The sequence below is a fragment of the Bufo gargarizans genome, chromosome 4 (assembly GCF_014858855.1).
Source record: "Bufo gargarizans isolate SCDJY-AF-19 chromosome 4, ASM1485885v1, whole genome shotgun sequence".
Lineage (NCBI taxonomy): Eukaryota > Metazoa > Chordata > Amphibia > Anura > Bufonidae > Bufo > Bufo gargarizans.
Genome location: NC_058083.1, coordinates 476,236,090 through 476,260,022, shown reverse-complemented (window position 1 = coordinate 476,260,022; position 23,933 = coordinate 476,236,090). Strand labels below are relative to the sequence as shown.

The following is a 23,933-nucleotide window of genomic DNA, read 5'->3' as shown; positions in this document are numbered from 1 at the left end:
CTTTCGGCAAGCTATAGAAATCTGGCAGAACACCGGCACCACTCCTGTCAGTTTAATAATTGCTCAAATCCTACCGATCACAATCAACAACCTTATGTGTCACCCCCAATTCCCCATAGATTGTAAGCTCTTGCGAGCAGGGCCCTGACTCCTAGTGTTTCAGTTGCATATTAGTCAGTTAGTTTTGTTTCCTACATGAACCCTATGAATTTGTAAAGCGCTGCGGAATATGGTGGCGATATACAAATACATTTTAGTATAATATTATTGTGCTGTGATATAAACCTCCTATTGAGCTACAGAAGTCTCTTCGTCTGTGCCTGTCTCTTCTGTCTCACTCTCAACCAGACTTGTAGTGACATGTGTAATCTAATACTTCAGCAAAGCTGGTCCTATCCCGGACAGTTTTTAAGCATATTTCAAAGTTAAAAGAAATTAGCAAGGGGTAGTGGAAGAGAGGTAAACAGCCAATAACATGGGAGCGACATCTCACTGATAAGACGTATTACAAAGTTTCTTGTACTTGCTATTGATTTAAATCAAAGTTGTGTGAAAAGTTTTAAGGGTTACAGTCCCCGATCCATATATAAATCAAAACATAAAAACATTGCTGCAAAATTAAAACACAGGATTGCCATCAACATACATACACATATTATTGATAATAAAAATATATCTAAACAGGTCATCAACAAGGCACATTAGCCGAAACGCATCCTTGTATACATGATGTACTATTGGGAATACAATTAAAGCACAAGACTTTGAAGCAAGCTACAGTTGCAGGGATTTTCTTTTCACTTGATTGCAACGTTCATTAGGGACCAGGTGCTAACCGGATTTTTATATATATATATATATATATATATATATATATATATATATATATATATATATATATATATATATTTATTTTTTTATGTGTTTTTGGACAAGCAACCGACCAAAATGTCTGCCCCTGTAATCACAGCTTTTAACTCTCATATCTCCAGTTCTTAGGACTTCCAAAAATATTTACACCCATGTATGTGAGCTGCCTTTATAAGTGGCACCGTTATTCAAGCTGATTTTTAAGTTTAGCGCACCTTTAAGAAAAAAATGAAATAAAAAATTGAAACCATTTTGAAAACACGGTAATTACTTACTGCAAAAACATCATCGTCTCCAAGTTCTGTCTCATTATGGATTGTGGATGATGATGTTGTGGATCCTTAAAAAAATAAAAAACAGTACATGTAAGACTCTATGGTTTATTATAACAATTTAATAATAATAAACTACGCAAAGTTAATTCAGGAAAGAGCCTTTCCCTTATGAAACTGGGGTGTGGTAATCGCTCTCGATATATAACTACGAACAGTATACCTGTAGGGCAAGTAAATGCATACTGCCTAGCACACCCAAATAACACAAGTCACTTCTGCCTCGTCTTCTCATGGTGTGTTCGCGCATGCTGCAGGAATCGGATCGCGTTCGGCCTTCCACCCTAAACCTATCGCTTTACTTGTCAAGCACAGTTTTGCATTGTTAACAACAAAGTGTGTAGCTGTGCATAAAACATCTAATGTATGTAACAAAAAAAAAAGGGACTATAAAGGGCAATTAAAAAGAACCTATAAATGTGAAGAGTCAAAAAGTAGCAAAGGATCGGTCATCAGACTATGGGGAGCATAAAACGGAGAAAAAGGTGCTCAAAGCCTGTCACGCTGTTAGAAACCGTCCATTTTGGTTATAAATCTATAATGTTGAAGACTTCTCCGCACAGAGCAAAAGTTTAAGACACCTGACCTACTGATGGACCAGCACTGATGACATAGGGCTGGGATGTCAAATTGGTGACCCTCCAGCTGTTGAAAAACTACAACTCCCAGCATGCCCTGATAGCTGTGGGCTGTCTAGGCTTGAAGGAAGTTGCAGTTTTACAACAGCTGGAGCACCATGAGTGACATCCCTGACATAGGGGCTGTGAGAGTGCTGAGCTGCAACATCAAGAAATTGCAGATAATGAAGTAGAAGTGGCATGAATCCCAGGGCCTTGCAGGTTCCATGAAGATAGTACCATTTTATGGGTGAAATGAATGTATTTTGTGATTTTTAGCATCTTTTTTGGCACTTTATCTATGAGTCCCATGTGGCCAAGTCTGGGTCTTTGCAACTTGTAAGCAATGTTTCCATTCCCAGGATTTATGTGATGCACTTTTTATGATTTTAAGCACTTTTACCTTTTCTGTCTGTGTTTTTTGTTCAAAGGTTTTTGAGTAGACATTTGTGTGTGCAGCCAATGTGACTTCCACGTACCATCTTTTGTTTGCTGTCTCTATGACTAAACATGTGTTGTGTATAGTCATATTTTAGGTTTGGACTGGTGGGTCCACTTAAAGGGAACCTGTTACCATGAAAATGTGAAATAATCTGCAGGCAGCAGGTTATAGAGCAGGAGGAGCTGAGCAGATTGATATAGAGTTTTATGGGAAAAGATTCAGTAAAACTTGTATTTTATACATCTAAATTCCTGCTCATTCCGGGCTTTGAAGTCCAGGAGGCGGTCCTATCAGTGATTGACAGCTATCTCTGTATACACAGTCATAGAGGGAAGGCTGTCAATCACTGATAGGACCGCCTTCCGGACTTCAAAGCCCAGAATAAGCAGGAATTTAGATGTATAAAATACAAGTTTTACTGAATCTTTTCCCATAAAACTCTATTAATCTGCTCAGCTCCTCCTGCTCTATAACATGCTGCCTGTAGCTCAGACACCATGTTCAGCCTGACAGATTCCCTTGTACTGTGTCAGCTGCTCTGGATCATTAAAGTAGACTGACTATTTTAATCAGAAACTGAATGCAATGGAAAAAGAGGACCAAGTCCAGCATTGATGTAACATTAGGTTTGAACATGAAATTGCTAATCGGAAAGAAACGCATTCAAGTCCTTTGGCTCATTTATAAAGAGTTTAAAAAAACTAACAAAAAAAACCACAATGACCTTGACTCCAACTCGTCCTCCGCCAATAGCTGAGTAACGAATTTGGACGTTTAGTAAACCAGCATCTCCATTAATTTGAAAACACTTCATCGCGGGGAAGAGATGCCACAATAAGCGATATATTATCATGCTCATTAAAACTGTACCTTTCTTTTATCTGTTTGATAAACAGCAGTTTTTTTCATTATGAAAATGAGCACTTTGAGCACTCAGAGGTGGGGCTGAATATTCTGAGCACCGCTCTGTAACACACCCTGTGCTCTGCACACGCTCCCCGACCCTTGATTGACAGGGCTAGATATGCTGAGGGCAGAGCTTGGTCCTGGCTTATACATGTTTACTGTATATATGTGTATTATACACACTATGTACTATAGCTTCACCACACTGAGATCTACTCAAAAGCTAATCTACATATTACTGCTATGTTCACGGACAGATCTTAGGAGAGAATGTGAAGTTTTTTTCATCAGGTATTTTTTTTTCTTCCACATTTATTCCATAAGAAAAGTCTATGTCCTTATTACATTGGGAATAAAGTTTTATTTTTTATTTTTAAAGCTAATAAATATTACTGGTTTCTTCATAATCATGTATTGTGTCTATGAATAAAGCAGTAACACTATTCTCAGTATAGTAAGGCATTATTATTATATATTATAGCATAACCTTTTAATATGGTTTTGAATAAAATAAAAATAGAGAGAAAAAATAAATAAAAATGTATCTCTCTCCCGGGACTTGAACCAAGGATGTCTATACTCAAGGCCGACCACTATACCACTAGCATTACCACGTAGAGATGCTTGCTTTTCTATGCTTATCAGCTATCACATATGACTGGTGTCTGTATAATACATTCTGCCTGTGAACACAGCAGTAATATGTAGATTAGCTTTTGAGTAGATCTCAGTTGGGTGAAGCTATAGTAGAGTGTGTATAATACACATAGATACAGTAGATATGTATAAGCCAGGTCACAGCCCTCCCCTTAGCACAGGGATGTCAAACTCGTGGCCCTCCAGCTGTTGCAAAACTACAACTCCCATCATGCCTGGGCATACTGCAGCTATCAGGGAATGCTGGGAGTTGTAGTTTTGCAACATCTGGAGGGCCATGAGTTAGCATATATAGCCCCATCAATCAAGGGGAGGGGGGCGCGTGCAGAGCACAGGGGGTGTTACAGAGCAGTGCTTAGAATATTCAGCCCCGCCTCTGAGTGCTCAAATTGCTAATTTGCATATGAATAAAAACGCAGATATCTCTGCAGCCGTTTAACATACAGACAAAATAAAGGTACAGTTTTAATCAGCATGATGAGCCCTACCAGGCAGTATGTCTGGTTAATAGGGTTGATCCTGGTGACAGAGCCGCTTTAAAGGGGTTGTCCCATGAAAAATATTCTAGATTTCAAACCAGCACCTGGATCTGAATACTTTTGTAATTGCATGTAAAAAATGATAGCTACTTAGTTAAAATATATCTGTATAGCGCCACCTGCTGTTTTTTTTTTTTTTCTTCCTTATTTCTTTGTCCGGCTCACTGAGAAGGCCGCACATGCTCAGTTTCATCCTTCACGGGCTCCTGAGCTGTGATAGGGAGAGAGCTAAAGAAAGACAAGCCCCATGAGAAAGGACACTCCCTTTGAGATACCAGCTTGAAATAAATTTAGCAGAGCAATAAATGGGGAGATCTCTGGACCCATGTGAGGAACAGGGCTGGTTCTGGCTTTGTTAGAAAGAGATTGTCATGTTCTAGGTGATGTCCGATTTTCATTTTTTTACATTAATCATGGAAAAACCCCTTTAAGTCATTAAAGGGATATGCCAGCTTTAGGTAGCAACTTTTCACCAATACTGCACAGTGCCTAAAGAAAGAAATTCACTTGCCTGCTCCCCACCGCTCGGTGCAGCCCAGAGGCTCCTCTCAGCGATGCTTCCCAGGCATGCCAATGACTGGCCCGAGCGGTGACGTGTCCTAAACGGCAGATCACTACTGTGGCACGTGTCTCCTAGGCTACATGCACACAACATGAAGCTTATGCCGATTTCTGTGTGGATTTCCCCTGCTTTTCTGCACCAAATCCATGTGTTACTTGCTGATTTTGCTGTGGATTTTAACATGGATATGCCCCAGGTCTCATCCTTTGCATTGCAAAACGGACAAGAATAGGACATGCCATATTTTTTTTGCGGGGCCATGGAACGGAGCAACGGATGCGGACAGCACACTGAGTGCTGTCCGCATCTTTTGCGGCCCCACTGAAGTGAATGGGTTCGCATCTGAGCCGCCAAAACTGCAGCTCGGATGCGGACCACAAAAACAGTCGTGTGCATGAGGCCGTACCGTGCAATAGTGGCCAAAAGTAAAAAAGTTGCCTACAGCTAGAAAAACTTCTGGGTATTTCCTTACATTGCAGGTAAGAGCACATAAGATCCACACGAATTCCCGTGCGGATTTATGTGCATTTGTGCAGCATATTCGCACCAACATCTGCAATGTCTAAATGTGTTTTTTGGTGCGGATTTGATGCCGTTTTGCAGCAGATCTCACCCTTCCATTGTAAAGGAGTGAAATCTAAAACCTCAAACACAATTGACATGCTATTTAATGTGAAATCCGCGTGGCAGGTCAGTTTCGGCACAGAAAAAAAATTCTAAAAGTATGCATGAGATTAGTAGAATTTCATACACTTTGATGGTACTGTAATACGCTGCAGTTTTTCTGCACCGAAAACATGTGAGTGGCCTTAAAAAGTATGTATATATAGGTGATATCTGCCATTCTAATCCTGCTTGTAACCATAAGCAGATAACTGCAGTAAAGTGATGTGTACAGATGAAGAAGTGGCTCCTATAATTAGGCCTAGTGGCCAGTACGAAAGCTGCAGGATTTTTTTAAACTATAAATAGTGGCATGGAAAATTTAAAATAACCACTTAAAATTCTTTAAAAATAAGTATATCATAAAACCTTCATTCAAACAATAGTTAATTTCTTGTAATTTTTGGTAAGCCTAGGAAAAGACACAGGACCATCAAGTCCAGGGCAAAAAAAACACCTCTATGGAGGTGGATGCCAACTGTCCCATATTAAAAGGGGTTATCCAAGACAATAAAATGCTCCCCCATATGCCGGGCCGCTCCCCGTGCGTGGGTGATGCTAGGGAGGCTTGTCCCCGTCTGCCACTGGCTGCTCCCAAAGACCCCCTCCCCGTCACTGGAGGTTTTCATCCGCACATGGGGAGAAGCAGCAAGTCGCCGTGCGAGTACCAAGAGCGGCACGGGGAGCCAGGTAAGTATATTCATTGTAAGGGGCCTGGCATATGGGGGACATTTTATAGTCTTGGATAAAAAATACCTTCCCGACTTTATTAGACTAAATCAACTTCCCGTCTTCAGTAATCTGCGACTCCTAACCGGCACAATTTTTTTACATTCGACCTTGTTCAATGAATCGGCCATCAATACATGGCAGAGAGCTGCCTAGACTTAGTAATCTTACAGTAAGGGTACGTTCACACAGCAGATTTTAACGCTGCCAAAATCCATTGCGTACTCAGTGGCAGAAACCACCACAATTATTCACTGTGAAAGCCATGGAACTGCTTGCGCCCACTGAAAGGAGCAAAACCGCAAGCAGACATCTGTCCAGGCACAGCTCCAAGAAGAGACATTGGAGGAAGACACCACCAGTGGAATTTTGCCGCGGTGTCCTTAAGAACAGGCCCTAAATATTCCCAATCTATGTTGATGATGAAACTTTCTTTCCTCTACACATAGAGAATTCCCTTTTGTCATGGTTACAGGCATAGATATAAAAAGAAAGACCTCTATGTTATCCATTCATAGCTTAGGGTGATCTAATTACAGAGTAATCAAACCCAAGTTTCAAAACCTACCTCGACACTGCAATTAACCAATTTCTTTAATGACCTTGGTTGCCTTCTTCTGTGTCCACTCTAGTTCATCTATGTCCTTCTCATACACAAAAAAACTACGTTCTTGCCATTAGCTTTTGGACCTCTTTTGAGGTGTCCCATGTGTTTTTTTGCCTTGGCAGCAGCTGCCTGGCATTGGTCATTAAGCTAAAGTCTTACTGTCCACCAATACCCACAAGTCATTTTCAGTGTCAGTTTTCCAGTGTTTTTTACTGTTTAATGTTTCCTTGGCCCAAGCGCATGAATTTACATTTATCCACAATGAACTTCATTTGCCATTTCTCCGCCCATGCCTTCAGCTACCCCAAATCTCTCTGCAATGTCATACTATCCTCCTCCGTGTGGATTACACTGCAGAGCTTAGTATAATCTTCAAGGACTGAAATTCTACCATGGTAGCCTTATACAAGTTCACTAATACATATATTAAAAAGAATACTGACCCCTGTGGCACCCCACTGGTGACCCACTCTGAGGCTATACCATTAATAACCACCCTTAGTTACACAAACCTAATCCCATCATCCCTAATATATGTACCAACCTGGTGGTGTAGTATCAAACGACTTCAAAAGGTCTAGATACACAACATCCACGGCATTACCCTGGTCTAGTCTGGAACTTAACCTTCTCCTAGAAACTGATCAGGTTAGTGTGACAGGACAGATTCCTCATAAACCATGCTGATGCAGTGTTATTGTAGAGATACTCCAGGATATTATATCTAAGAAAACCTTCAAATATTTCATCCAGAGATCAAACTTACCCACCTATAGGTTAACCATGTATTTCTGGTATGGAAGTACAAAATTAGCTACTGTAAGGTATGTGGAATCCTCAGCAGTCTAAGGCCTCTTTCACACGGGCGTTGCGGGAAAATGTGCGGGTGCGTTGCGGGAACACGCACAATTTTTCCTCGCTAGTGCAAAACATTGTAATGCGTTTTGCACTCGTGTTAGAAAAATCGCGCATGTTTGGTACCCAAACCTGAACTTCTTCACAGAAGTTCGGGCTTGGGATCGGTGTTCTGTAGATTGCATTATTTTCTCTTATAACATGGTTATAAGGGAAAATAATAGCATTCTGAATACAGAATGCATAGTACAATAGCGCTGGAGGGGTTAAAAAAAAAAATATATAAAAAAATTTAACTCCGGTCATCACATGATCCACCACATGATCTTTTACCATGGTGATGGATCATGTGATGACCGGAGTGACGTCACCTCAGGTCCTGTTCCTCCACACAGCTAAGATGAAGACAGAAGGAGATGCCGGCTTCGCGATCAAGTAGACTAAGGGGAGTTACATTTTTTATATATTTTTATTTAACCCCTCCAGCGCTATTGTACTATGCATTCTGTATTCAGAATGCTATTATTTTCCCTTATAACCATGTTATAAGGGAAAATAATAATGATCGGGTCTCCATCCCGATAGTCTCCTAGCAACCGTGCGTGAAAATCACTTGCTTGCGATTTTCACGCAACCCCATTCATTTCTATGGGGCCTGCGTTACGTGAAAAACGCACAGAATAGAGCTTGCTGCGATTTTCAAGCAACGCATAAATGATACGTGAAAATCACTGCTCATGTGAACAGCCCCATAGAAATGAATGGGTCGGGATTCAGTGCGGGTGCAATGCGTTCAACTCACGCATTGCATCCGCGCGGAATACTCGCCCGTGTGAAATGGGCCTAAGGCTGATAATTGGATATCTGCTGTGGATTTGCAGTTGGTCATGGCCCCATGCAAGGATAATCCACATGTGGCTACAAACCACAGCAGCCACATGTGCGTTAGCTTCAAACAGCTAATCAACAGGGGTGGCGATAGTTGGACTTCCACTGATCACATATTGGTGACCTACCCTGAGGATAGGCCATCTATATTGAACTCCGGGAAAACCCCTTTAACGTAGTTGTCCCATCTCGTCGCCTCCACAGGTGTTACAGAAGCAGCGTAGCTTGACTACAATAGGAGTTAGAGTACCGGCGGAGGCCCGTGCAATAAGGTTAATCCACACGTGGCCACAAACCACAGTTTCCGCGCAGAATTCGCTTTATGGTAACACGTACCAGCTTTATTTTTCACGATGCAGATTTCAAATTCACGGTGGAAAATTTTGCAGCCTTATGAAGGGCAGTGAAGATTTTTCCACTGAAAACTATGGGAATACGTGCGGAAATCTGTATGAAAAATGTGCCAATGGAAGATGACGTTAAGTATTTTTCTCAGGCTGAGGATATATTTGCCCCGGAGCCGTCCTTCTCCAGCTGTAGACAGAACTTGCTCATAGCAGGAACTATTCAGCTTAAGTAAATAAGGGGATGTCATATAATACCCGAGCTTGTGTACTTCCATACTGGCGGTACACTTATGGTCTTAACACTCAGCACTGGCAAGAGAAGAGATTAATTGGCAGATTAATGCCCGGTTCGTTCCCCATCCTCGAGGGGTTTGTGTTTACTTTCTCCTTTCGTCATACACACAACAGACAACCTGGGCCGAAATTAGAAGAAAAAAAAAAAAGTCATCCTTTCTTTGCCTGCCAACGTTCATCCAGCTTTAGGGTTTTTCTAGTATCAGCAGCATGAAAAATGATCCGTGGAATGTGACGGATCGTGCAAGTTCCACACCCCAAGGCAAAGAATAGCAGGAATGCAGGTCTTAAGTTACATTACCTTCTGTGAGGTCTTCAATCGCCTTGCGTACTCCTCTGTCAAAGGCTCGTGCATCAGCAGGACTCTGAAAGGTGAGACCAAACCTCCTGTCGTCAACAGACCAGTGGTGGAAAGTTGGAGTTGCCTTCTGATACACTAAGTCCTTCTTTAAGTAGCATTCCAGCAACACCTAGCAGATTAATAAGAAAGAGGCAAATCAATGAGACAAAAAAAAAAAGGCGAACTTTACAGTCACCGGACATCTCCAGTCTAGAGAAAATAAGGATAGGAACAATTGATCGGTCAATACTGCTATTCAAAATGCATATTGCGAAAGGTGTCTATCAGGAGCAAGAGAAGGTATTCTGAATCTTAAAGGGGTTCTCAACATTGATGATTTGGACCTCTTATGTGCAGCACTAATCAGGCATTACTGCAGATAATAGTCCAGGATCATGGTGACCAATTCCATTAAAATATGGCACCGGCAGTGATTGAAGGGTAGCAAAACTTTTGATGAAAACACAGAAGCCCTGCTAAGATCGCTCTCGACTTTTTTGGCTTTCATCAGCTCTGTTCTTAAAACATGTGGACTACAGAGCCATAGAAAGTATAAGGGAAAGTATTTGGAATCTGTACTCCATGAGCCTGAAAAGCCAGATGCTTTGAGCAGCTCTTCTGCCCCTTTGTGCTTTCAACAAAGGTTTAGGTACACTATAAATTACATTTTTTGAGAATAAAACCACTGGAGGAGGCAATTAAGGACACCGTCGGGGACATGAGGAACAGAATAATCAGGTACTCCAGGTGATTAGAGGGGCAATAGGCACACATTTTTCATGGTTAACTCCATATCATACAATCCCCAAAAATTCTCAAGTCACTTTATTAAGCAGAATATATAACCAACTTAGAATACAATACTGTACAAAGCGGGTGCTCCAGAAGAACATCACTGGTAAGACTTTTCAGTTCCTTGTAAGGATATCTAGCATAGATGTTAGGGATATAATGATTACTACCAAAACATTTATCAACGTGTGTGCATGTTTTAAAAGTGTTTTCCTGGACTTTTATACTAATGACAGACCTTCTGGATTGGCGAGGGTCCAACTCCCAGGACCCCCATCGATCAGCTGCACCGATGCTCGCAGTAGTGTTGCGGCCTTCGCTCAGCTCACCAAGCAGAGCGCCGTACACTGGGGATAAGCTGCACCCAAGCCACGTGGCCAATGAATGTGGATTCACATGGCTACACAGAGAAGGCCACGGTGCCACTATGAGCGTTGGTGCCTTCTCAAACTGCTGATTGGTGGGTGGGTCCTACCCCCACCAGATACTGATGACCTATATCCAAAGGATAGGCCATTTGTATAAAAGTCCTGGGAAACCCTTTAAAAGAGCATGCGGGGATGACACCATCAATACATTACATACATGACCATAAAACAACTAGCACGGGTCAACTAAACATTTCTCCTACTGAAAGTGAAATGTATAAATCTGTATTACATGAATAGAGATAGCAGAGCAACCAATGAGTTCTAGTGAGCTGATGTCCATTGTCCACATGACAGCCCCTCTTCTCATGGAGAACAGACCACTATACACTGTACCTATACTCTAACAATGGTGCCAGGACAGGGAATCTAATTTCTCGTGGTGTTTCTCTCGGTATTGTGAGTAACTGCATTATCTGCAATCCTAATAATGAAGCAAAAATTCACCAAAAGGAAATCCATCGGAAAGGAACGAATCCTGACCAATTGTCATTACTGTAGCGTGATCATAATGTAACGCCCCCAAAATAAAGCACAAAGCATGGCTCAGTGTTGCAAAGATAGGAACATGTAATCCTGTCAAATTGTTCCCAGCCTGGTAAACCATGTGTGCGGTATTATCTAGGTGACCCCATTACAAATAAGCATTTCTAACGTTTTGAGAAAATCCCAGCTAAAAAAAGAATTCGCAGTAAATTATGTCTGTCGGACCCTTAAAGGGTCATTATCGTCTCCTACAATTATTGCATATTTCTAGGATATGCCATTACTTTTCGATTGGGGGGGTCCCGAGAATGATTCAGCGCTATGGTCCATTTGCAGTGGCACACTGACCACCCACTGTGCAGGGAAACCGCAACTCAGCGTCATTCAAAGTGCCCTAAACTGCTGGTGGTCGGAGTGCTACTTACTAATAATTCTTAGGATCGTTGGGGGCCCCAGGGTTCAGACCCCCATGATCATAAAATGACGACTGCACCCTGGCGGGAGCCCCCCCCCCTCCCCCACGTCTCTAGTACGGTAAGTAGCATGTTAAATCATAAAATAAATGGCAGTGCGAGAAAGCAAGAAAGAAAGAAACCGACATACAGGAGCGGGGAATTGCTACAGGCAAAAAAAAAAAAAAAAGAAAAAAACTTGCTTAAGCTATAGGTTAGGTTACTAAATAAAGGATTTTATAGGTGGGGTGTGTCAAGCCAAAATCACTCGCCCTTAGGGTTCAACAGCAGGACACACCTAGGGTGTGTATAACTCGGATACATGCATAATCCTGCTGGCAGAATTATACTTAAGGCTAGTTATAGCAAGCAAGTTCAATGCGAGAAACGCACTGCGTGTGTAAGCGCGATTCCCTCTTCTGACCGCCGCTCCTCGGACAGGATCTCATAGCATTAGAAAGATTTATAATACCGTGTGCTGCGACCCTGCCAGACCTGTATATACTGAATTACACTGACAGCATTATGTCAGAACGATTCTAGCAGGGACACACAGCATTATAAATCATTAAAATGCTGTGTGATCCTGTCAGAGCAGCAGGATCACGCAGGGAATCCCGCTTACACACGCAGCGCGTTACTCGTCTATAACTAGCCGCAGTCCTACTTCGAAGCGTTCCTTCCCGACAGTCGGCTGCTTGTTCATTGGGGGTGAAGCGCTGCATTTACATGTAGTGATCACCTCCACAGTATGAGGAACAGGAATCGCTTTTGCGATCGCTCGCCCTCATACGGCTGCATTGCTTCCGGGGCAGCAAATCGCTGTTTAGACCGCACAATCTGCTGCCCAGAAACAGTCATTTATGTGCGGACACTAATGATCACTTCACCCGACGAACGAGTGTTGCGCTTTGAGTGTTCATTCCCGAATATCGGCATGTCCAAATCCACCTTTAGCAGAGGACACTCGTAGTGAGAAGTTTTTTTTTATTTAGTATCCAGTACCGTTCCCGGGCCGGCCTGCAGCAATAACGACCCTCGCTAGCGAGCCGTCAGACTCCTGAACATCGACTCAAATAGGACAATCCTGGAAAACACTAAGGCTACCAGCACAATGCGCTGATTACTTTTCCACGCAGATTTTTGTGGGCAAAAACCGCAGTGTAATACAGTAGCAGTAACGTGTATGAGATTGCAGAAACATTAAGACAATTAGTTTTTTTTTTTTTTACACTTTGCTGCAAAAATTTACCTGCCGTGTGGATTGTGAAATTTGCTGTATGTAACTTTTTCTTGTGCAGATTTGACCTTTTTAAGTGGATGATAACTGCGGAAAATCCGCATCAATCCTGCACCCAAAATTCCATTAAAAAAAAAAAAACGCACAAAAACAAGATATATAGTGCAGATTTAGGTCAGTGGATAGGTTCTGCATATGCGCTGGGAAATGGTATGGGAAATACTCAGAGTACCCTTGTAGCGTCCACTGGGCTGGTATGTGTCAGTATACAGCATGCTTTACGGCTGTAGTCTGGGAGCATACCATTCCGTGAATCCGACCTATAAGTCAGATGTACGTCCTGATGTGTATGTCAAATGCCTTAAAAGGGGTTAGCAGAGTTAAAAGAATAAATGGCAGAGTATATTACAATACTATTAAAATGACATTCACTACGCCGAACCATCTGTTCCAGTGCCCTTGCCACCATATTGTAATGATTTGGCTGCAGCGATGACAGGTGTGACCGCTTCAGATAAAATCGCTAGTCTCATCCGTATATGGCCCAAAACATCTGAGGCCAGTGATAGCGGTACGTGACCACTGCAGCCAGACAGCTACGTCACTGCTGCAGCCTTGTACACAAGCTCTGTGAGGATGACCGGAGCTGCAGCAGTGGAAACGGCGAGGGAATAACAGGTCAGTATAGGCTCAATTATTATTTACTTTTTTATGACATTTAGTGGCTTTTGGAGAGTTTTTTTTTTTTTTTTAATAACTCTGACCCCTTTCATGGATAATTGTTATTTTCATAAGGAAGAAGCAGGAACGATCAGCGAAGCACTGTGCTCCTCCAGCAATGATAGAAAGCGGAGGCAGAGCCTGTAAACCGGCAGCGCCAGTGGGTAAAGTGCTCACACCACGATCTGCGCCGGTATTACGAGCAATTGGTTAAACCTACAAGAAGTTTTGCACGTCAGAACATATCTCCCCCGGACACTGGAGCAAAGCGCTAAAATGCAGCAGTCCGGAAAGCGCTAGTCAAATGCAAATGATTATATGAAAGTTCAAACGATAGTCACTCCGTCTAATACGCCTTTCGAGCCGCTGCCTCATTCACACCTCTGCGATGACATGCGTGGCAAGATGGTCAGCGGTGGAGAACGTTTTTTCATCCTTATGCCACGAACATGGCTAGGCTGAAAATTACAGGACATCTACCAGAGGTCCGTGAAAATCACTGACAGAACACAGATGCCATGGTTATCAGTGACCTGTAGACTCCAATGGGTGCGTTTGGTCTGCAAAGCAGTGCATGTCTCCGTGGTCTTTCCACAACACATTAAAATCAATGGGCAGGTGTGCAGTCCGTGATTCACGGATGTGCGAAAGAGGTCTTACATTTCTCACGAAGACAACCTAGCTTACACCCAAGTCAGGGAAAAAGGAATAAAGCGGCCCCTGGTTTACTCTGGGAGTCCTAGCCTTCTCACAAGCAGAAGGTAGTAATTAAAGGGCCTATGTCCTCCTGGATGCTTTACTTAACAGACCGTTTTATTTTACTTCAGCGCCTTTTCAGCGTACATTTCTATTATCACACACAATAGTGTGTTATGAAACCGCTCTGCTATGCTCCCTGAACAGGATACAACTGCAGCCAGTGAGCAAGCGCTGCCAAAAATGTATAACTATGTTTGATTTGGACACAGAAGGAAACTATTGCAAAAAGCACAACAAAAAAAGTCTCACAGTATTAGGCCTCTTTCACACTACAGTATGTCGATTTCAGTGTTTTGCGGTCCGTTTTTCACGGATCCGTTTTTTTTTTTGCTTCCGTTGTGTTTCTGTTTACGTTCCGTTTTTCCGTATGGCATATACAGTAATTACATAGAAAAAATTGGGCTGGGCATAACATTTTCAATAGATGGTTCATAAAAAACGGAACGGAAATCATACGGATGCGGACCCATTGAATTGAATCATGGACCGTGATTTGCGGGCAATAATAGGACTTGTTCTATCTCTGAACGGAATGGAAAAACAGAAACGGAATGCATACGGAGTACATTCTTTTTTTTGGACGGAACCATTGAAATGAATGGTTCCGTATACGGAACGCAAAAAACGGCCCGCAAAACGGAAACAAAAAACGGTAGTGTGAAAGAGGCCTTAGGGGAAGGCAGCAGTCATATACATAAAGGCCATCTAAATGGTATGACCACAAAAATAAAATAGTTTTTATTACCAATTTATCTTTTATTCGTTCTCCATGAATGAGAAAGTCACTTCTTCCGATGCCTTCTGGGTACACTTTTGAGACTCCAACCCGACTGATTCCGCCGCCTTCATGTGGTAACCAACCCCCGCTGGAGTCATCTCTGCTCATAACCACAGCCTTCACACGCACTATGTAGTTGTCACTATTGAACAGAGGAAAAAAAGAAAAAAGGTTAAAATAAGCAACAGGGAACAAACACTCACAGCAGATACATGGTGCACAGATAAAAGCCCTAAATGCACGCGTAATAAAACAATGCACTTAGAATACAAGTTTATGGTTTCTATGCCATGTAGGCTGGCACATGGCAACAGGCACCACCATGAAAATATTCAACTGGCAACCCCATCCATGATGTATCCCTATGATAACATACGATTAAACAGTTGTACTGGTTCACATAAAAAAAAAAAAAAATACACCAAAAACAGCCTATACACTATACATGGGATGATGTACCACAAATGTAATGATAGACCATAGACTACTGAAATAAATAGACTGCATATGTAATATAGGCACGTGCGTGGTCCTGGTTGATCCATGTCCTTTTTTTATGGGGGAACCACGTCCTAATGACTCAGAATGCCCCCTTAGGGTATCTAGAATAAGACTCGATCACCGAGTATTTTTTTGGCATGTTCAATCAAGATCATAGTGAAGATTTTATAGTCAGCTGTTAAAAAGCAAATTCCATATGGGCAAGCAATATGGCTTCACTTTGGCTACAGCTCTAACTTCAAGTCTACTAATCTATGGTACTTATGAGAGGAAAACCTGTTTAATAGGTTTTTCCTATGACTATTATGGCATCTTGATCTGTCAAGAGCCTCACCGATCCTCAGACTAAAAGGACTGCAGGGCCGGTTTAGTGGATGGGGCTGTAGTACAGTGTCCGGTGTAGGCAGTGATCTGCAGCGGCGGTTTAGTGGATGGGGCTGTAGTACAGTGTCCGGCGTAGGCAGTGATCTGCAGCGGGGGTTTAGTGGATGGGACTGTAGTACAGTGTCCGGCGTAGGCAGTGATCTGCAGCGGCGGTTTAGTGGATGGGGCTGTAGTACAGTGTCCGGCGTAGGCAGTGATCTGCAGCGGAGGTTTAGTGGATGGGACTGTAGTACAGTGTTCGGCGTAGGCAGTGATCTGCAGCGGGGGTTTAGTGGATGGGGCTGTAGTACAGTGTCCGGCGTAGGCAGTGATCTGCAGCGGGGGTTTAGTGGATGGGACTGTAGTACAGTGTCCGGCGTAGGCAGTGATCTGCAGCGGCGGTTTAGTGGATGGGGCTGTAGTACAGTGTCCGGTGTAGGCAGTGATCTGCAGCGGCGGTTTAGTGGATGGGGCTGTAGTACAGTGTCCGGTGTAGGCAGTGATCTGCAGCGGCGGTTTAGTGGATGGGGCTGTAGTACAGTGTCCGGCGTAGGCAGTGATCTGCAGCGGCGGTTTAGTGGATGGGGCTGTAGTACAGTGTCCGGTGTAGGCAGTGATCTGCAGCGGCGGTTTAGTGGATGGGGCTGTAGTACAGTGTCCGGTGTAGGCAGTGATCTGCAGCGGCGGTTTAGTGGATGGGGCTGTAGTACAGTGTCCGGTGTAGGCAGTGATCTGCAGCGGCGGTTTAGTGGATGGGGCTGTAGTACAGTGTCCGGTGTAGGCAGTGATCTGCAGCGGCGGTTTAGTGGATGGGGCTGTAGTACAGTGTCCGGTGTAGGCAGTGATCTGCAGCGGCGGTTTAGTGGATGGGGCTGTAGTACAGTGTCCGGTGTAGGCAGTGATCTGCAGCGGCGGTTTAGTGGATGGGGCTGTAGTACAGTGTCCAGTGTAGGCAGAGACCTGCAGCGCCGGTTTAGTGGATGGGGCTGTAGTACAGTGTCCGGTGTAGGCAGTGATCTGCAGCGGGGGTTTAGTGGATGGGGCTGTAGTACAGTGTCCGGTGTAGGCAGTGATCTGCAGCGGCGGTTTAGTGGATGGGGCTGTAGTACAGTGTCCGGTGTAGGCAGTGATCTGCAGCGGCGGTTTAGTGGATGGGGCTGTAGTACAGTGTCCAGTGTAGGCAGAGACCTGCAGCGCCGGTTTAGTGGATGGGGCTGTAGTACAGTGTCCGGTGTAGGCAGTGATCTGCAGCGGGGGTTTAGTGGATGGGACTGTAGTACAGTGTCCAGTGTAGGCAGAGACCTGCAGCGCCGGTTTAGTGGATGGGGCTGTAGTACAGTGTCCGGTGTAGGCTAGGCAGTGATCTGCAGCGCCGGTTTAGTAGATGGGGCAGTAGTATAGCATCCTGTGTAGGCAGAGACCTGCAGAGCTGGTTGAGGCTATGTTCACATCACCGTTATAGAGAACCGGCAGGTTGTTCAGGCACAGAGCAGCCTGCCGAATTCATTACTTCACCGCCGAATCCTCACCAACTGTAACAAAGCCAGGCAGTGATCCAGTCACTTTCTGGCATAAATGGCGCGTTTTGGCCAGACAAACCCTGTCGAATGCAACGTTTGTTTGTTTTTTGTCTGGTTGACAGTCGGATCTCCCTAACGGAAATGTAAACGAGGCCTTAGTGAATGGGGCTGTACTAGAGTGCCCTGCAGAGCTGGTTTAGAGGATAGTGCTGTAGCGTAGTATCCTACATAGGGAGTAGTTAGGAAAAGTTGTAAAGGGGCTAAATCCTGAAACTCAGAGCAGGGCAATTTTTTTGTGCTGGGAATTCCCTGTTACTTCCCACCTATAGAATGTGCCCATTCCTGTACGACTATCCCAGGGGCCACAGGGACTTCATGCACACGCCCTTATACATCTCCTTTCTTTAGGAGCTCCTCCTGGTTTCTGCAGAACGTCCGATTTATAGTTCATATAAACACTGAATGTAATTGTCAGAAAATCTGCACCAAAAGGACAGTTGGTGCAAATGAATGGAGCTTTTTATTACCCTCATTCACAGGTAGTGGGAAAAGAAACGGATTTCGGAGCATGCTGAGCATCAGATTCTAGGCATCAGTGTTATTCAGAGGGTGTCCGTCAACTGTGACCTAAATAAAGGGCCTGGCAGAGGAGTAGCGCAAATACTTTTAAGGCCCAGTCAGCCGCCAGTGTTTGCCACCATATTTCCATGCCCTGTACATACAAATTGAGTTGCTTTTCTCTTTGTACACAACAGGGATGCTCCCCCATTGAGAACGGCAGGAAATTAAGGATTACAGAAACCAAAAGTGTTTTGTAAAAGCAGCTGCTAAACAACATTGCCGAAGGCGTGCTTAGAGATGTCACCCTGCCCGAGAGCGGTGGAGAACTGCAAGGAACATACAGACTGCATACAGATCACGGAAGTAACGCAGGGAACTGGCTCTTTCCCTGCTCCACTCACCACTAAACCAAGCATATGAAATTCTCCGGTTGCTCACGATTCAACAGACGGCTCTCGTCCTCATTCTGTAAACAAATACAAAAGGGACGGCGAATTGCAATCTATTCAATAGTGTGAACCCAGCCTGACCTAGAAAGCAAACTATTGCCAGAATTTACTTGAATTTGCCTAGTTCGGTTAAATTTACAATTCTGCACAAAAACGGAGCACAGTGGCCCAGTGGTGGGCACCAAGGGGGGTGGTGGGGGAGGGGCTGGCACTGGGGTGGGGGAGAGCTGATGGCACTGGAACTGATGCACTTGGGCTGATCTCACAGGGGAGAACGAAGGGTGTTGGGGACTGATGGCAGGGGGTCTGATGAGTTTTTATAAAGGAAAACAGTCTATTAAATCATTTTTTCTTATTAGAATACTCGATTAATCGTAAAAAATAATAGTTTACTGCAGCCCTAATCTGCATGTTCTCCCCGTGTTTGTGTGCGTTTCCTCCGGGTATGCCAAAGACATACTGATAGGGAACTTAGATTGTGAGCCCCATTGGGGACAGTGTGATGCTGATGTCTGTAAAGCGCAGCAGAATATAGTAGTGCTATATAAAAAAGATAAAAAGCCTGTATACATGAGTTGGAAGCAGGTGGGACCAGTCAACCATCTAAGGGCTCGCTCACATCTCGTCATGTTGAGATTTCCAACACCAACATATCTGTCTTAGGGCACTTTCACACTTGCGTTATTCTTTTCCGGCATAGAAGTCCGTCCTAGGGGGCTCAATACCGGAAAAGAACTGATCAGGCATATCCCCATGCATTCTGAATGGAGAGTAATCCGTTCAGGATGCATCAGGATGTCTTCAGTTCAGTCGTTTTGACTGTTCAGGCAAAAGATAAAAACGCAGCATGCTACGGTTTTATCTCCGGCCATAAAAAAAACCTGAAGACTTGCCTGAATACTGGATACGGCATTTAACATACCGGAATGCCGGGTCTGTTTGTCCGGAAATGTGAAAAAAAAAATGAAACGGATCAGTTTGTCCGTATGACAGACAGACGGATCCGTTCTTGCAATGCATTTTTAAGACGGATCAGGATACTGATCAGTCTTAAAAGGCAATCAGTTTGCATACGTTTTGCCAGATCCGGCTGCCTGCCGGATTCCTCTGCCGCAAGTGTGAAAGTAGCCTTATTTTGAGCGTCAGTTGTTGTCAGTCTGTATCAGTTTGGGTCAGTTCATTCATACATCAGTTATTTGTGATGGGAGAAAAAGTAAAGCAGGACTTTTTTCGGCAGTCAAAAATAAGGCTACGTTCACATCTTCGTTAAGGAGATCCGATGCAAATGCTGGCTGACGGCTGGAGAAAAAACGTTGCATGCAAGGGTTTTTGTCTAGATGAAACCCCCACTTATGCCGGAAAGTGGCAGGATCACCATCAGACGTCACTGAAGTCCATGGGGATCCGGTAGTGAAGTAGAAGATCTGGCAGGCTGCCCGGTGCCAGAACAGCCTGCTGGCTCTCCTAACGGAGATGTGGATGAGGCCTAACCAATGTCTGAAAGAACTGACCACAACTAATGCTCAAAATCAGTTCTCGTGCACACAACTGTGTACATTTTGTAGTCCGCATTTTTTTTTTTTTCCGGGGCCACTGACTTCAACGGGTCTGTGGTCATGTTCTATATTTTGCAGAACAGACATACGGATGTGGAAAGCACATGGATGATCCGTGTGCGGTCAGCATCCGTATGTCTGTTCTGCAAAAGGCTAGAACATATCCTATAGTTGGCTGCAAAATGTGGACCACAGGACTTATTGTCAAAGAAGTCAATTGGTGGGCAAAAAATGTGGATGCAACACGGACAGTATTCGCAATTTGCGGATCGCAAAGTACATACAGTCGTGTGCATGAGGCATATAATGGATACGTTTATTTATTTTTTACTTTTATGTTCTTCTGACAGATCAAAAGAACGGAAAGCTCAACGCAGATGTGAACTCGGCCTATTGTGTTTGGGGCGTCCCGAGTCTCCCCATGTCAGGGAAGAGGAACCAAGAAGCTAGATTTCAACATGGCCGAACATTTGTTACCATCAAAGGAAGGACTCTGACAGCTTATATCCACCTCCGCACTCAAAGCACAACGTGTATGGGTATCTTACGTTTTTAACTATGCTTAGCCGAAAAGAAACCGAAAACTTCTACATCATCAGACTCAAGAACAGGTGGAAGACTAAAGTTCACTATACACATGAGATCTGCATCTCAAAATCCCAACAAGATTGGTGCCCATCTAATGTCTATGGTGGCCTCCCAACATTCCCCTAGCGACTGATGTTGGGGGGAGATGAGGATCGTGCATGTTGGATTTCAATGCCTGATCCTTTTCTTCGAGGCAGTGGCATTTTCCCCTTTTCTGTTCACTAAATGTGCACACTCGGCCAAGCAGATATATTGGCACAACACTGCTGGGTCATGTCATCACTGCAGACAATCAATGGCTGCAGCGGCCCATGCCAGAAGTTGACATGCAAAGACCAAAGCACAGTGAGGACAGTGGTGGACCCAAGGAGCCCAAACCAGGCATCGGGAAGCAGGTAAGTATACTTCTCTGAACAGGTCTGCTGGGTGGGGGTACTTAAAGAACTATATAAAGTTTAATCAACCCCTTTAAGCGGGTCATACATTTCAAGTAGATGTCAGCCATGGGCTTGTCCAACCGAAATACTACTCCTGACCCCTTCATACACATGCAGGCTTTGCTCAGCCCTATTTTCTGAATGGGCAGAGGGAAGAAAGCTGCTGCCAGAGCTTTCGGATCTTTTGATTTCTGCAGTGTGGGGAGAGTCGGGACGTCCCCATATTTCCATTCAGAGATCCGGCAGGCTGCTTTGGCACAGGGCAGCTTACCGGATCTCACAGGATCTGGCATTACCAGATCCTCTACTTCCCTGCTGAATCCCAATTGACTGCAATGAGGTCTGATTTCAGGCAAAAATGCCGGGTTTCGGCCAAATACCGTTGCATGTATAAATTGAAACCACAGGGAATTCAGACAGTGAGCCCACAATGGGACCGACGGCCATCTCAGTACAGAGCTACAGAATAGATCAGTGCTAGATAGGCAATAGGAAAGAAATCGCATGCAGGGGTTTAACATGTCAAGTGGCCATAGAGAGATTTACCTGACTCAAGAAAGTTTTTATTTCACATAAGAAAAAAAAAAAGCTAGGTCGTTAGGAAGTATCCAGCAGGGCAAGGGTTAAAATAACCTGTCTAGGAGGATTAGCCTAATAGAAAAGCTACCTGTCAGAGCTGAAAGGACAGACATGTTACGACATCAGAAAGGAGAAAGACTTCTTTAAGCGCAATGTTTGCAGCTTGGAAAGAAAGGTCAGGAACTGGTTCAGTGAAGCGCCAAGTAAGCCTGGGCGGACGGACACGTCTCCGGACAGCACAGAGCTTGGGGCACTGTAATAACACTAGCAACACCGCCTGGAGAGTCACCCGTCCTTCGTCACGTGCCATCTCCAGAGGAGGTAGGGGATGAACAGAACAGAAAGTGACTGGAGCTTCTGGTGCAATGGCAACACCCTCAGTGCCCCAAGGGGCTCATTTGCATATACTAAGAAAGCCCACGTATTAAAGGGGTTCTGCAGTTTTTTTAAACTGATGATCTATCCCCTGGATAAATCATCATCTGATCGGCGGGGGTCCGACACCCAGGACCCTTGCCGATCAGCTGTTTGAGAAGGCAACGGCCCTGGCAGGAGCGCCGCAGCCTTCTCGCTGTTTACCGCAGGCCCAGTGACGTCATAATTAGCATCAATGGCCGAGGAGAAGCTAAGCTCCACTCAAGTGAACAGAGCTTAGCCCCGGCCAGTCGATTGATACTAGTCGTGACGTCACTGGTTCTGCGGTAAACAGTGAGAAGGTCACGACGCTCCTGCAAGGGCCACTGCCTTCTCAAACAACTAATCGGCAGGGGTCCCGGGTGTCGGACCCCCGCCGATCAGATGCTGATGATCTATCCAGAGGATAGATCATCAGTTTAAAAAAACTGCAGAACCCCTTTAAGTTAAAAGTTCATTACAATCAGCTGACAAGTGCACATACCGACAGGAAGAGGTTTTCATTTACAGGTGACAGACACCCTTTAAGGGTATGTCCACATGCAAGTGAAATGTTGCAGATCTTCCGCAGCATTTCTGCCGGAAATCCAAATGGTATGTTTTTTGGTTGTAGATTGCATTGTGGAAATGCTGCTGCTGCCCTGGATGACAACTGTTAATACGTCTTTTCAAGTTACAGGTACTGTACATGACTGCAGTTTCCTTTCATGTGGCAAATCTGCAATCTGCAGCATTTGTGGCTATTCCGTAACGGTATACTCAGACGTAGCGGTCAAGAACTGCACATGAATAAAACGGTAAAACCATGTGCAGTTTCCCCATGCAATGCTTGGCTGCACAACTAGAACTACAGCACAAGAGCTACGCCTAAATATACACCCTAAGGGCAGACACAGACGAGAAACTAGCAGCGTGTGGCAGTGCGAGTTCCCGTTCTGACTTCTGCTCCTGACAGGATCGCACAGCATTATAATGATTTATAAGGCTGCGTGTCTCTGTGAGACACGTATCTACAATATTACACTGATAGATTCCAGGTCTCACAGCCTTATACATCATTATAATGCTGTGCGATCCTGTCCGGAGCAGAAGTCAGAACGGGAGCTCACACTGCGAGTTTCTCGCACTGAACTCGCTCGTCTGTGTCTGGCCTTTTACACTGGACAGTAAAATTAGAGTGAAAAAGTTGTCATATTGAGCAAATTTGCAGAATTATTTTCATTTTCTAGTTCACGTAGGAGACGAGGAGGATAAGTGATAGAAGTAAAAAAACAAAAAACACAAAAAAAACTTACATATACCATAAGCATATCTTAACGCACTTTTGTGCCTTGCAACGCACTTTTGACAGGTTTAGGGCCGTTTCACACTAATGTAATCGGTCCAGATTTTTTAATTTTTTTTAAAGTATCTCCCAAGCCAACCGCGCTCCCCTGATCTGACTATCATAGTGTTTTATGTTGCAGTCAGTTCATATCTGATCATGGATCTCTTGTACTAAACTCACATGATTATGATTTCTTTTTTAAGACTTACAAAAAAACTAATCTTTTCAGAACATTTTCTTTCCTATGAAAATCATTGATGATCGTATTGTAAAACAGCATTTTTCTGTATCTACATTTTCCCTGCAGGTCCAGCTTTTTAACATTTTATATATAC

General features: G+C 44.0%; 1 protein-coding gene across 1 annotated transcript in view; it reads right to left on the bottom strand.

The window, feature by feature from the left end:
• The window catches only part of SPRED2 (sprouty related EVH1 domain containing 2), an 82,761-nt gene that overhangs the window by 19,346 nt on the left and 39,482 nt on the right, over positions 1-23,933 (bottom strand). Inside the window, exons 2-4 of the mRNA XM_044290764.1 lie at positions 15,271-15,445; positions 9,610-9,778; positions 1,146-1,210 (exon numbers count right to left, since the gene is read on the bottom strand). Coding sequence (XP_044146699.1) covers positions 1,146-1,210; positions 9,610-9,778; positions 15,271-15,445 — 409 coding nt within the window. The remainder of the gene's footprint in view (positions 1-1,145; positions 1,211-9,609; positions 9,779-15,270; positions 15,446-23,933) is intronic.